Source organism: Mytilus californianus, unplaced genomic scaffold, assembly GCF_021869535.1.
Source record: "Mytilus californianus isolate M0D057914Y unplaced genomic scaffold, xbMytCali1.0.p SCAF_17, whole genome shotgun sequence".
In the NCBI taxonomy this organism is placed as follows: Eukaryota; Metazoa; Mollusca; class Bivalvia; order Mytilida; family Mytilidae; genus Mytilus; species Mytilus californianus.
In genome coordinates this window covers 4,175,175-4,191,501 of record NW_026262659.1, presented here as the reverse complement: position 1 = coordinate 4,191,501, position 16,327 = coordinate 4,175,175, and the positions used below count along the sequence as shown (strand labels likewise).

Sequence of the window (16,327 nt, the reverse complement as noted above, 5' to 3'; positions counted from 1 at the left end):
CCCACTTTAAAACTTCCAGAGCCTTCGGACAACCCATTTTATGTTATTGTCAATGAAATGTCCATTGTATGCACATTATACATTTTCACTGAACTAGTACACATTTTTGTTTAAGGGGCCAGCTGAAGCCCGACTCCGGGTGCGGGATTTTCTCGCTGTTTTGAAGACCCATTGGTGGCCTTGGGCTGTTTTCTGCTCTTTGGTCGGGTTGTTGTCTCTTTGACACATTCCCCATTTCCATTCTCAATTTTACATTTCGCAAAATTGAAACAGCAAACATAATCAGCTATGCGAGATATACAAATAAGTCAGCATGATGGTATCGAATATGCATTTTTGGTATTTTTTTAAAGAAACTATAGTAGATAGAGAGACACTGTAAGCAGCAATAAATGTTAAGCCATGGCAGACAATATCTACAAGAAAATCAAGAGATGGAATTAGTGAATTGACTCCTTGTTGGGAATATAGTCATTTTATATATTGTTTTCTCTAATTTGACTTTGATCAAACCTGGTGATAATATTACGTAGTGTGTGAAAGATTGTTGCCTTTTTTACTAATTATTTCAATGTTGAATATTCTTAAAAGTCAGGTGAGCGATTCCGGTTCTCCGAAGACAGTTTAGCGATATTCCTTTAACTCACTGTTTCGTCAAGGAACTTTTACTCTAATTCCTATAAGCAAAATTGACCTTAGTTCAATTAATCTCTTTTTTGGAAATTGTTCCTGAATGTATCACTATATATGCATGAGTATATCTGACTGATGAAAAGCGATTAAAGGTAAAAAATAATGCTAGATCAGGTTCACAAAATGGCAATTGGCAATCTTACCACATCTCCTTATTTTTATAAACTTTACGGAACAACCACTAAATATCGAAGATTTAACACCAAAACGTAGAAGAGCAACATAATAAGAGCCAAAGACAGAAAATGGCAGTTTTAGGTATTCGATTTGATAGCAGAACAGAAAAAAAAATGATATAATTTCCGCTTCCTACACTTTAGTGTCTGGTCATTTTCTATGGGTATGAGACTAAGACTGGACTGTTTCATTTATGTCTAGCTTGTTGAAATTGAGAAATAAAAAAGCATCTTTAAGCGTATTATTATCAATAGAAGATACACTCTTTTTTTACATTGTCGAAGTTATTATTTAAGAACATTTTTAAAACACCTTTTGATACCAAAAACATTCAAACATACTACGAACAGAATTAAAAATTGAGGAATACTAAAAATGCAATATGTTCAATTCAAGTCTTTTCAAGTCACTTTGCGGCTGCCAAGAATATAGTCTTTTCCATTTCTTTGTCATACCACTCCCGGACAGATGGATTGATTGCACGTGGTGTAATAATCGACTGCTGTGTAGCATCTCTTGAAATCGTTGGAATTGATTGGCGTGTAAGGTCACGTGACAATGTCGGAACTTTGTCACTTCCTTCAATAAACGGAAGTGTACTAGATGGCACGTGCATGGCTGTGGTATTAACTGTACTTTTCATCGATCTAGGACGATTTCCAGGAGGGTTTTCTATCTGCAGTTCCGTTTCGGATTCGGAGTCATCTTTTAATAATGGTTCACCCTTTTTAGATTTCTTGTGTACAATAAAACCACATATGAAGACTAATAGTAGGAATAAAAACAAGACAGCAAATGCAATGCCAATGGTTGCTGCTGCTGTTAACCCAGCGTTAGAATCTGTCTCTGTAATAATATCATCAGCACATTACACAGTTTTACCATTTAATAAATAAGATAAAAGTAAAGAGCACATACAAAACATAAAATATTAGTTAACTTATTTCTGTCGTCCAGATGATCTATTTCTAGTTTCTTGAGGTTTTACTTGCAACAAAAAATGGTTTGTGGTATTGTTGCCTTGTATGTCAGCTTGTTACCATAAGGGAATAGTTTTTAAAATACTTTTACATCTATTATCTATAAGTACAGGGCAAGTATATATAAAATGTATGGATCGAATAAGCATATGTGTTTGAATATTTGTTTGTAAATAAGCACACTTGATCAATTTTGAAAGCAATTTGAGAAATGCTTGAATTCGATACAAGCACACTATTCCCATTTTGTAAGCAGTATGGGTCAACAAAATATTACAGGAATAAACAAAAAAATGTGTAACGCAAATTTTGGTTGGTCATTTTCATGTTTTGTATATTAGCTGCTCCTTAACATCTAACTTGTCTAGCCAAATCACAATAGAGACCATCTGACAACAACAAAAACTGAAATAAGATAGAGGAATTCTTAAGTGTTGGATTTGTACTTATTGGCTTTTTTAAAACATATCTTCCCAGAGATACATACAAAATAAAATAAAATCGTAACAAAAAATACAAAATGTTGATTTTGTTGTTAGCTGTGTAGCTGAAAACTATCGTGACAGAACTGTTATCTCAATACCAATAAGTGACTGATCATGAATAATTGTTATAAAGTAAATGAAAACGTTATCATAAATCACACCAAGTTAGCTCATGTCGCATACAACTTTTACAATTCTTGTAAACAGTATAATAACAAAATTCTAAGAGCGTAAAAGAATATTCAATTGTACAATAATCTTCTAACTGACAAAATAAAAATAAAATTAATTATAGATTATCGTTGGTCATCTCAACGAGATTGATTTTCTCGCTTGAGCCGGTACGGCGAAAGTGAAAAAAGGAATCGAGTTGAGATGACCAATGATAATCTGTTTATCGCTATTTTACCTATGAAGACGTTGTTAATTTCCTTGACAACGGCACGTGTTCCCTTAGTTTCTAGCGATAATTTTCATATCACTCGACTCCGTTTTCATATCACTCGACTCCGCTGAGAAAGGAAATTATCAGTCAGCAAGATCAAAGGAAAAATTCGTAAAACAGCAATAATAGATAATATACATGTATTTAAACCATCACTTTCCAGAAGTAAAAGAACACCATAAATTCATTATAGACAAACATTGCATAATGTTGTATAAAAAACGTCAAAATAATACTTCATTGTGCATATGCTAACATCATAAGCACTTATCTATCATTGTATAACAGCTTGTTTTCTCTCTCTCCCTCTCTCAAAAGTATCAATTAATATCGTACAGATATATATCTCACGTCCAAATTGTACTTCATTATATACTTTTCCCTAATCATTTTTCTTTTTCTTCTTTTTCACATTTTTCTTTTTCTTTTTCTTCTTTTCCGGAGCGTGCCTTTCGTCTACAGTATTCCAATAATCGTACACTGGACCGAATCCTTCGACTGGTGTTAACCCTTCAGGTATAGGTGAGGGGGGATCTAACTGATTATGCATATTCTCCGAATCTATTAATGTCAAGTCATCGGAGTAGCCCATATCACTCCATTCACGGACCATAGGATTCACAACACTCGGTGTTATAATCTGTTGTCGGAGTGTTGAATGTTGGGTAAGATCTCTCTCCAGTCTTGGAACCTTATCCCTATCTTCAATATCCTCAATGTCCATATCGTCGTTTCTACGCATGTTTGAATGGTTGAAAGGTCTTATATTTCTCATCATATCCGGTCTTGATTTGTCTTCAGTCGGCATTTTTGTTTCTGCCGGTGCCACACCTTGATCAGGTGGTATTGGACCGGGGTCCACTTTCCTGGTCTTCTTGTATATGCAGAATCCAATAAGCAGCAACAGAATTAATAATATTAGAAGTACACCAATAGCTATTCCTGCGCTGGCGCCAGCGGTTAAACCGGAAGACTTTGGAGGCACTAAAATATTACAATATAGCATGTAAACAGAAGCAAAAAAGCAGACATAGTACATTCAAAGTAAACAATTCTTATTAATGTGTCATTTTGAATGAAGAAACAAGGCAAAATGTCTTTACCCTTGTATTAAAGAGGATGGGCAAATTTCCTGAAGAGCCATTTTCCAAAAACTCTTTCAATCTTCACTTATATTCACAGTGTCACACTGCAAACGAGACAACTATCCACCAGAGACCAAATGCTAAAAAATGGAAATATCTAAACTAAATTTGCTTTGAAATACCAAGACCAAATAAACAAGGAAAAATGTTTGAACCCCCTTGTTTTAAAGAGGTAGGGCTGAATTTATTTCTTATCAGGGACATTTTCAATCTTTACCTATATCAATTGTGTCACATCACACATCTACATTTACAAAAGAAGGATAAGTGGTATTGTTGCTAGCGAGAAAACTATCCTCATGAGACCAAAGGACCGGAATGTGAGTAGCACTGTACGGACTTATGCGGCCTTCAAAACATTAACCGCTTAAAAAAGTGAAACAACCAAAAACTACAGCCTGGTTTATGCTGTGATTGAAACAAGTAATACGGAATGTGGGCCTAATAAAATGTCAAATATTAAAAAAAAAAACCAACCAAAAACATACATAACTGTGATATCCATTTTAAGTCATTCAGAATATAAAGGTGAATGCAAACCCCTCGTATGAATAAACTGCATAATATAAACTGTTTGTATCTGTGTTTTATCCATGGTATTGTATTTCCTCCTCAAACCCATCAATGGTAAATTCTTAATTTTTGAAAATAAAGCGTGATGCCAGGTATGATTTCAATTTCAATATATAACTCATAGAAATACGTTTCTAAAATTTTGTTAATGATGATAGTTATCGAGAAATTAACTTAATGAGAGTGAAAACATTTCCAACACAAGAGTTAAATAGTGCACTGCACAGTGTGTCGCTTCCTGCTCTTTGTGAAATCGTGAACATTACTATAGTTTTGTATGCTTTGTTACATTTTTACATACTTTTTCTTATGATTATTTGTATTGTGATTTAAACAAATCCGGGTAACAGTTTTTAGAAAGTTGAACCAATGAGATTTGAGAGTAAACATACATGTAACCTCATCAGTTTGTGTTCTTTGAATGAGAAAAAATAACTGTATGCATGTAGAATGGACCTAACAGAGAGCAAATGAAGGTAAACTGCACTGCTATTACTGTGTGGAGTATACTTTCATCTAGATCAGTCTGATAACCAAAAAGATATAAAAAGAAAATAAATTCTGGATAAATATATCGTATATTTTTTGTTGAACACAGAGAGGTCTTAGCGCTTAATTATTCTACCTTTCAAAAACCCTTAAATCACCCGTTATAAAATTAAAAAAACTTTTACTGCGTTTCTTGTATTCGATGTGAATTATTACTCAATACCAGGAACATATATATTATATAGATATACTGTTCCCAGCTCAAAACTAATCAGAAACACTCGAAGAAAAATATTACATAGATATAAGTCCTGATAACAGGAAGAACTACAAGCAAAGGAGACACAATAAGAATATTTGCAACTATAAACTTTTCAAGAGAGAGTTCAAATTATAATTTTTGTAAACAAAATACCAAATTAATCACCTGAGAATATATCAAAACGTCCTTCTACTTTTTCAATGGTAAAGTTATCATGAGATGGTTTTAAAACCAGATGAGTTTTATCAATAATCTTTAAGGAATCAGCTCCGATTTTATCAATAATAAATCTCAGAAAACAAATTGAATACAGGTTGGAAGATTTCCTATGTGACTAACAGTTTAACAGAAGTGGTCTTTAAGATAAAGAATAATTATTAAAATTGATAGCACAATTAAATAGATATACGTACCACAGGTAGCTACAAGAAGAAAAAAAGATGCAATTATAATACAAGTTTATTGTTTTTTGTTTTTGATAAAAAAAAGAAGGCATGATGCAGTTTTATGCATTTCAACAACGCTAACACGACGTACACATTAGTGAATTAAACGATCAAAAGTTTTATAATATCTGTTTTTACCCCTTTCTCTTGAGATTTGATTACTTTCTTTTTTCAATATTTTTCAATATAACACTGAAGAGACATTTATTTTTTAGAATACGCATCTGGTGCAGTAAAAGTGTTATCGTTAATGTTATCAGCACCCTTTTTTTGAACTAATTATCTATTATTGATGATATGGCAATTGTATATTAAATCAAGAAAAAGACAAAAACACCAACACCAACATAATGCTTTAAAGAAACACGAACTTAACACGTTAAAGAAACACGAACTTAACACGTTAAAGAAACACGAATTTAACACGCCACAGGAACACCAACGTAACAGGTTACAGGAACACCAATGTTACACGTTACAGAAACACCAACGTAACACTTTACAGAAACACCAATACAACGCGTTACAGGAACACCAAAGTAACACGTTACAAAAATACTGACATAACACGTTACAGAAACACCAAAATAACGCGTTACAAAAACACCAACATAACACGTTACAAAAACACCAACATAACACGTTACAGAAACACCGACATAACACGTTACAGAAACACCAATATAACACGTTACAGAAACACCAACATAACACGTTACAGAAACACCAACATAACACGTTACAGAAACACCGACATAACACGTTACAGAAACACCAAAATAACGCGTAACAGAAGCACCAATATATCGCGTTACAGAAACACCAACATAACACGTTACAGAAGCACCAATATATCGCGTTACAGAAACACCAACATAACACGTTACAGAAACACCAATATAACGAGTTACAGAAACACCAACATAACACGTTACAGAAGCACCGACATAACACGTTACAGAAACACCAATATAACACGTTACAGAAACACCAATATAACGCGTAACAGAAACATCAATATAACGCGTTACAAAAACCCCAATATAACGCGTTATAGAAACACCAACATAACACGTTACAGAAACACCAACGTAACACGTTACAGAAACATCAATATAACGCGTTACAGAAACACCAATATAACGCGTTGCAGGAACACCAAAGTAACACGTTACAAAAATACTGACATAACACGTTACAGAAACAACAATAACGCGTTACAAAAACACCAACACCACACGTTACAGAAACACAGCTTGTAAACACTGAGGTTATAAGTTAGAACCCACACGTGGCAGTTGCCTCCGACTCCGATCAGGATTGAATAGGATTGTCAGTTTTCCTTTCGTAGGTCGATGATTTCTTACGGTTACTCAGGCTTAATTCATAAAAACCTGATATAGCGAATAAGTGCTGAAAGTGGCGGTAAACATCAACAATCAATCAATCCACGTTAATTAGTTCATCACGAATAAGAATGAACAGTATAAGCATGCACGATGATTTGAGTACAGAATGCGGTAACCACAAACATCATTTGTGACACGCTCAACCATGATACCGTCGTTAAACTTTTAAAGAGATGACTTCAACTTAATAATTGTTTTATTGATATATCTACCAATTGTCTGCCTTTTGATAAAACAGTGTTTGTGTTGCTATGAAAGAGATGCCACTGAAGACTCAATTCGCAGGTTCAGAATCTAATGCATTCTGGGTAATATTTTCAAAAGTGTACACCAAAACGTCGTGATTGGTTAAAAATGTCCTAACCAATGGCAATTTAACCATTGACGTGACGTTATTTTCATTTTGGGGTACGGACAATTAAATTACCCATAGTCCTTTAGATTTCCGAAACGGCCAATTCACAACACAACAATTTTAATCTTCATTTAGTTCCTGATTTAAACAACAATAATTTGAATGTTAAGTTCAGATAAATGTATGACTTTGTCCGTTAGAAATACTTACAACTAGCTGTCAGTACAATTAGTCCCCCTGGACTTGATACAGTGGTTGGTGTTTGTCCAGTGTAACAATACTGAGGAAATTGTGAAGCATACACGTTACCATCAGTCGAAGATTCAACAACCTGAACAAAAAATTGAATCAAATAACCGTCTTTTGTAAGTACTATTACTTGGTAAGAAAGTACATAATAACATAGGTAAATAATATCTATGTTAACCATCATAGACATCTACGTGTAGAGTTCACTATATGTTCATCTTAGGAACATTTATATCTAGAATGGGGAATACTTGTGTAAAGGATGGAGAAGTATATGTTAACAACTCGGAAAAAAAGCTAAATAATTGGGAGATCCAGCAATATAATTTTGTTGAAGCATTTATGTAATTTGTGTATCAAGTAGAGTAACGATAGGTCCGGTTATTCATCTTTGATTTATTACTTGATTGTTTTAATTGAATGATTGGTTGTTGTTTACTAAACGTAAAGTAAACATCTTTTGTTTATTAATTGATTGTTTTAATTGAATGATTGGTTGTTGTTTACTAAACGTAAAGTAAACATCTTTGGTTGATTAATTGATTGTTTTAATTGAATGATTGGTTGTTGTTTACTAAACGTAAAGTAAACATCTTTGGTTTATTAATTAATAAGTTTGATTGAATGATTAGTTGTGGTTTGCTAAACGTCAAGTAAAAAAAAGAATAATCTTAGGTCGATTTATTGATTGGTTGGATTAATTGATTGGTTGTTGCATACTGAACGTTAAGTGAACATCTTATGTTGATTTATTGATTGGTTGGATTGAATGGTTGGTTGTTGCAAACTTAATGTCAAGTGAACATCTGAGGTCGATTTATTGATTGGTTGGATTGAATGGTTGGTTGTTGTATACTGAACGTTAAGTGAAAATCTTTGGTTGATTTATTGATTAGTTGTGGCTTGCTAAACGTCAAGTAATTATCTTTGGTTGATTGATTAATTGATTGGTCTGATTGAACGATTGGTTGTTTCTTACTAAACGTCAAGTGAAAATTTTTGGTTGAGGATTTGTAGACAATGTAATTAACTAAATAACGTACATAGCACATAAACCTGTAAGTCGTTGACTCATCAGTCGTTGAATCAAGGTTATACATCGTTACTTGGGTACTAGTACCGGAAGTCCTTGATGAAATACAGTACAACTCCCCACCACCTGAATCAAAATTAAATCAGTGTACAGTTCACAACAAACCTCTTGTATTTTAACATAACTATAATTTACAAAATGACTTAGTTAATTTTATTTAAGCAAGAATGAAGATAAAAATAAAATAATTAAAAACATAATTTTTAACAAAAAGTAAGCTGGCATAACACTGTCTACACATTTATTGAGGGAAAACAATTTTATTTAATATTTGAGGGGTTCAAAATACAAGTATGTCTGAAGTGACAAATACATATGTACTTTTATTGCTAACTGTTCACCTGTATAATTGTATTACAATTCATAGTGGCATACCATCCCGAAACGTAATAAGATATTTTTAGTAACAGACACCTTTATCCTATATCTTTTAACCCCGAAACCAAAAGGCTTTCCTATTTCTCGATATCTTCCAACGTTATACGTTTGATTCCAATCAACCAAGTTTAACTCAAGCTACCATCCGCAAAACATTTTACCATTTTTTCTATTTTTAGTATAAGTGACCTTGGCCGTTGTCCTATTGAACCAAAATTTAATAGGCTTTCAACCTTCTCTCTATCTTCCATCTGATTAAGTTTCATTCCAATCAAGCAAGAAAAAATCAAGTTACCATGCGGAAACCAATTCCAAAAATGTTCCATTTTTAGTAACGGTGACCTGACCATTGACCTTTTGATCCCAAATCTATAGGCTTTCCACCCTTTCCTATATCTGTGTAAATATTATTCCAATCAAGGGATACTCAAGTTATCATAGTAAACCATTTGTTTCGCAAACATTAACTTACTGGAATAAGCTTGAACTGTAGAACATGCCGTATAATTGAAGGACATCTTCGTAGTTGTGTCACACACATTAAGACTTCCGGTTCCGTTACACTCTGCTCCAGTTGTTATATTAGAAACATACCCAAATATTCCGAGAAATGCATCTGGACATTGTTGAGCGAAATCCGCGGCATCAGTGCCTGAAACATAAACAGTTTTTGTTATGTACTCTCTTGCTTTAACGTATACATTCTTTACTGAAGAGAAGCAATAGACATATGTAAACAAAGTTGTTTGCCTTATTGAATTTTAATGAATAAACTGTTATTATTAAGGCACCGCATCAAGAATGCTGGAGTCCTATAGTTTTCTTTATTTTTGTAAAGCGTTTATTGACGTAAGTACATGCATCAATATCATATACACAGATTTGACCACAGTAACATCTGAAAAAGGCAAGACAAGTACAGATATATATTTTTCTTATTAAAAAAAAGGAAAGATTTATTTTTAATGATATACAAGTGGTGTAGTATATACCTGTTACTAATAATTAGACAATGCTTCAATGTGTTTTTCTTCAATAAATGATTTTCAAAGATTATTAGGACTAAGGCCAAATTCAGGAAAACAATAAATTATCAGTGACCGTTTAGAATCAATCAATCAATCAATCAATCAATCAATCAATCAATCAATCAATAAAATAACAATCAATCGATCAATCAATCAATAATCAATCAATCAATCAATCAATCAATCAATCAATCACCAATAATTTTGACACGTCTACACCGACGTCTTGTTATTTAAAATTGAAATATCTTTGAAAAAGGATAAAAATTCTAATGTATCCAGAGCAATAGACTAAACAATTAACTCATTGTGAAAATAAGGAGATGAGGTATGATTGCCAATGAGACATCTATCTTCCCAACACAAAAAGGATCAGATAAGGATGGGAACCCATATATGTCATCGCACGACCTTCAACAATGAAAAAACCCAGTACCATTAATGTATATTACAAGAAGGTGGAACATTAAGCATCGGTATACATTCTTCGTGACTATTGTCTTTATTTCATTTCTATTTTCTGAATTATTTCAGGCTAATAATGAACAAGAAATCAACTAGTTTATCACACTCAGATACTTACTTGAATCTAATAATATATGGTAATCCGTGTTTGACGTGTCATCACATACAAGGGACGAAGTCAGCGATGTCGAGCTAGAGGCATACATAAATCTTTCATTATCTGCTTGTGACAGTTGACCTTTGAAGAAATAAATTTGATGGGTCAGATTGAAAAACAAGGTGTAATTCAACTGTCGTTTTTCTATCTAAATAAAAAGAGCACCGATTTTTTTCTTGAAAAAAACTGAAAAAAGACTTTATTAGAACTTCTATATGTAGTCTTATTTTGACTTGGATGGAGAGTTGTCTCGTTGGCACTCATACCACATCTTCTTATATCTATTAGATACTTATGACAAACGCGAAGACATTTCCTTTCCCATTATTTATTTTCCTGCCTTTGATGGTAATGTTCCGTTGGATTCGTCCTAAATAGTGTACCTCTTTTGGTTAGATACCCGGATGTTCTTAGTGATGTCTTAGTCTTGAAAGACGTATTTTGCATCAGTTATGCCGAAATTATGAATGGATCAGGACATGTATATTTTAACAATACAAAGGTAAAAATTTATTGCTCTGATCTTGTACAAAATGGTCACATCCTGATTTTCTTAGTGGTATCATATATTATGTAAGCAAGATGAGTAATTGTCTTTCCAAGTCATTTCTTTTTGCTTAAAATCTTCTGATAAATGTTGAAATTGTACTTTTGTTGTTAAATAATTGCGCTATATAATTTGTGGATATTATCAGTTTCTAGAATATTTAAATTTGTTCGTACTGAAATTCTGTATAAAGCTACTTTTGGAATTGCAGAAATAGTTTTCCTTATAATAATCACGAAGTTACTGTATGAAATCATCTTGGAAATACAGCTGCCGATAGAAGAGAATAGGATGGCACGGTTTCAATAGCATTTGGTGACGTACTACATCAATAAACCGTCAGTGGTTTTATTGTCTTTGTCCATTATGGAAATTGGTGATTATTGAAGATTATTTATAGTCTCTAGAACATTTGGGTTATATGTCAATAAGACAGCAACACAACGACAAAAGTAATCAAAAGACGACTCAAGGTATGTATTCTAGTCTAGACTCGTGTCAAAAAAGTGCTCTACATTTATTTCGTTATATTTGAAGACACTTTATATGTTGACCTCTAGATGTCTTTCGTTTGTTTTTTTTTTTTTTTTCGTTATGTGCTGTCTCAACGGTATATACACAAACTGATTTTATTGATATTTGTTTCCCTGGTTTCAAGAACTGAGTGAGTAAGTGTAGGATTTGTGGGTATTTTAGTGAAGTGCTACTTATTTGCTTTGATGCCATCATTCATAGTAACTTACTTGTCTTGATGACATATATTTACATTGTAACTTACTTGTCTTGATGACATATTTTTACATAGTAACGTACTTGTCTTGATGACATATTTATACATTGTAACTTACTTGTCTTGATGACATATTTTTACATTGTAACTTACTTGTCTTGATGACATATTTTTACATAGTAACTTACTTGTCTTGATGACATATTTATACATTGTAACTTACTTGTCTTGATGACATATTTATACATTGTAACTTACTTGTCTTGATGACATATTTATACATTCCCGTTTTGACTGCTGTAAACTCGATACATAATGAAGCAACAGCCACTGCATTGAACAAAGAAATACTTTCAGTTCTGTAAGATTAAATTGAAAGAAAAACTGATTGAAAAATGTATTAAAATTGAATCAAACTAAGTAAATAATAATTAATGTATGCATCTCCTGTAATTCTTGTATGTCGTTGTCAATGATTTCACTAAAACATATAGTTACTATACTGCAACATTTAAAGTACAACAAAAAGTAAAATGTTGTAGATTGTAAATGATTTCATACCTAGAAAAAACATATCATAACACCATGCTTTACTTTCTAACAAAAGTATTGTAATATTTAATAGTATAAAACTTGTGTGTGTTAACAAACCTTCCAACTTTAACGATTTATTGGGAAACCCTTCGATGCCGTTAACAAAGAATAGGAAATGCAGCAATAAACAAATTTATTTATCCCCTTCGATGCCGTTAACAAAGAATAGGAAATGCAGCAATAAACAAATTTATTTATCAGTAAACCTTGTTCATAGTAAAGTTAAACATTGTCAGTTCAGTTCAATCACATAAAAAGAGGTTATCACCGAACATCGAATGTTAAATTTATTTATAAACTCCATTTTACTGTTTGTTGTACTTTAAATGTTGCAGTATAGCCTTAGGACACGAATTAAAATAACTACAGGTCACCGTAGGTCAAGCCTTCAACAATGATCCAAACCTATACAAGAATTACAGGAGATGCATAGGAGTTAAAATTCTACAAATTTATTAATTTTTATCCGTTTAAAACGAGGCTGTTGAAAAGAGGATTCATAGGTACCATAGAAAAGAAAGGATTGTTTGCATTCGCCTTTTCTCTCTAAAGGTTTTCTTAAAATAAACCAACACCCTTAAAAGATAACAGCATTATAATGAGTAAAGAAGCCATTGATAACAATCAATGTACAAAATAAACATCAATAGTTTACGAATTAACTCACTTAAACGAGTAATAACGTCCGGTGTGGTCGAAGCACTCGAACGTTAGTCCGCCTTTATTGTATATAGAATAATCAATCAGATGAGTGGAGTTGAGTTCTATAGTGCCGGAGTTACTACTGGTCCAGGTCCCAATCAATGCTGTCGGGATTGTACATCCCTCAACTACAACATAACATGATATACATGATGATGGAATTGAATATCCATTACATTAACAATAATCAATTTAATACAATCTTAGATCTGGTCCTTCCAAAACTGTTCATTTAAAAAAAAAAGCTGTTCATTCTTCATCTACAGAACTGGTCGAGGTATCAATCACAGCTATCAGGATCTCAATTGTAGCCCACAAAAACCCCAAAACAATCTCAATACTAGTTCAGAAACCAACTAACGAAACACTACCAGTAACTACAATACAAACAACAGTGCTATCTTACTGCTAGACCAACCACAAATCAAAAGTTGTCTGGATTGTACATGTAGCTATCTTACTGCTAGACCAACCACAAATCAAAAGTTGTCTGGATTGTACATGTAGCTATCTTACTGCTAGACCAACCACAAATCAAAAGTTGTCTGGATTGTACATGTAGCTATCTTACTGCTAGACCAAGCACAAATCAAAAGTTGTCTTGATTGTACATGTAGCTATCTTACTGCTAGACCAACCACAAATCAAAAGTTGTCTGGATTGTACATGTAGCTATCTTACTGCTAGACCAAGCACAAATCAAAAGTTGTCTGGATTGTACATGTAGCTATCTTACTGTTAGCCCAACCACAAATCAAAAGTTGTCTGGATTGTACATGTAGCTATCTTACTGCTAGCCCAAGCACAAATCAAAAGTTGTCCGGATTATACATGTAGCAACTGGAACTATTTTTGAAAATGCTTTATGTAGTTGTAGAGTATATCTTACCACACGTTATGACTGATAAGACAGGTTATGTAACACATTTGCGTTTATATACATGTTGCAGGTGGCTGGTGTAGCATTTTGTTGTCCGTGTCATTTGTGATTCCTGTTATCTGTTTCCTCCCGTACATTATGTATATACACAATACCGTGTTTATAACTTTTATGTAGACAAATCGTTTCCTAAATTTGAAAGCGTCTTTTTTTGGTTATCTAAAATCTATAATACTGAATTGCGTAAGAGTTACGATCAATTTTAGTCGTAAGATTTTTTGTGAAACGCAGGCCAGGGCAGCAATATCCAATGTGTCAGACTTTACTTCTAGTCGAATATGAGTGCGAAAAGTTAAGAAAACGTTTACTTCATCACCTATTCGAACTTGTAAATATGAATACCAGGATATGTGTGAAATATTATCCAATGAGACAGCAACCCAAGGACAAATTAACCAATGACATTTATAGGGCAACATACAGTCTTCAATAATTTTAGATCTATGCGTGCAAATTTGATAAGTCGAGCCCTTTATGAATTAATTTTTACAGCTTGTTAAAAGGTTGTGTTGTTACACCAATGGAGAAGGGGGAGGGTGGAGCACCACGTTCTTTATGAAACTGCCCTAAGCTAGGAGCCTATATCCTAGTGGTTGTCCGTGGGTTCCATCTCAGGAACCTGTCTCGCGTACCGGATTTGTCGGATTTTAACTTTGCAATTGATTTTGACCTTCCGACTGTTTTGATTCGAACGCCACTGCTGAGTTTTATGTTGACAAAACGAGCGTCTGGCGAACCAAATTATAAAACTGGTATCTTTGACAGTTTTTTACCATACGACAAATGTTTCACTAATCATTAAGTGATATACCATGTTTATATCCTTGGTGGATAGTTGTCTAATTAACAATTTTATCACATATCCTTATTTTCAAATTCAACATTAGACAGGGGGATATACAACATTAGACAGGGGGATATACAACATTAGAAGGGGTATATACAACATAAGACAGGAGGATATACAACATTAGACAGGGGGATATACAACATTAGACAGGGGGATATACAACATTAGACAGGGGGATATACAACATTAGGCAGGGGGATATACAACATTAGACAGGGGGATATACAACATTAGACAGGGGGATATACAACATTAGACAGGGATATACAACATAAAACAGGGAGGATACACAACATTAGACAGGGGGGATATACAACATTAGACAGGGGGATATACAACATAAGACAGGGGGATATACAACATTAGACAGGGGGATATACAACATTAGACAGGGATATACAACATTAAACAGGGGGATACACAACATTAGACAGGGGGGATATACAACATTAGACAGGGGGATATACAACATAAGACAGGGGGATATACAACATTAGGCAGGGGGATATACTCTTTCAAAGAGCATGCTGGTAGTATTATGATATTTTCTTATATGTGTATCGGACAAAAGAGGACAATTAACCAAAACTAACAATCATTTGTCGTGAATTTCTTACTGTTCATGACAAGCCATGTAAGGACATTTCAGTCATAACTGAAATCGATGCATACGCCTTTGCATAAGAGATATTGTAGTAAATTGGTTTTTAGAGATTCTCAATGATACTTTACGAACTTCGTAAAACTTTTTATGAACTTACCATTTGACACGAACAACACAAACAAAGTTAAAAAATATCCGATAATCCTCATTTTTCTAAGTCATTATGGCACTTCAAGATAAACTTTTCCGAATGAATTTAATTAAAAAGTATTTTTTTCACAATTTTTTACGTCTCCATGTTTTTGTTCTCCATTACAACAGTTCCATACTTCAGGATAGGCCAGTTAAAGGTTAACAACTGCAAAGTATTTATTTAGATGTTAAGATTCACATCTCTCTTCGTTCGTATATCTTCAGGAAAACTTATTCTCAGTTTTTTTTAACATCACTTTATTACGACGTACAAAATATTCTTCGATAATAAAATAACTTTTCGTTTTTCCTCCCCTATTCTTTCCCTCCCTGTAGTGT

At 33.3% G+C, this 16,327-nt stretch overlaps 1 protein-coding gene across 1 annotated transcript; it reads right to left on the bottom strand.

The window, feature by feature from the left end:
• Positions 1–1,097: 1,097 nt before the first annotated feature.
• Positions 1,098–16,038, bottom strand: LOC127726453 (uncharacterized). The gene is made up of 8 exons (XM_052233830.1): positions 15,954–16,038; positions 13,368–13,530; positions 12,365–12,465; positions 10,791–10,910; positions 9,652–9,831; positions 8,752–8,867; positions 7,670–7,790; positions 1,098–3,764 (listed from the first exon to the last, which is right to left on the bottom strand). Exons 1-8 carry the CDS (start codon positions 16,003–16,005, stop codon positions 3,163–3,165), a joined length of 1,455 nt encoding a protein of 484 aa, XP_052089790.1. The 5' UTR covers positions 16,006–16,038; the 3' UTR covers positions 1,098–3,162.
• Between the last annotated feature and the right edge of the window lie 289 nt (positions 16,039–16,327).

What these genes read in the sequence shown, in the direction of transcription:
- LOC127726453 (XM_052233830.1), bottom strand. Translation starts at nt 16,005, where the DNA reads ATGAGGATTATCGGATATTTTTTAACTTTGTTTGTGTTGTTCGTGTCA. An exon ending in CCATATATTATTAGATTCAA is followed by an intron (nt 9,832 to 10,790) that starts GTAAGTATCTGA and finishes TTTATGTTTCAG; the next exon opens with GCACTGATGCCGCGGATTTC. An exon ending in AATTGTACTGACAGCTAGTT is followed by an intron (nt 3,765 to 7,669) that starts GTAAGTATTTCT and finishes GTAATATTTTAG; the next exon opens with TGCCTCCAAAGTCTTCCGGT.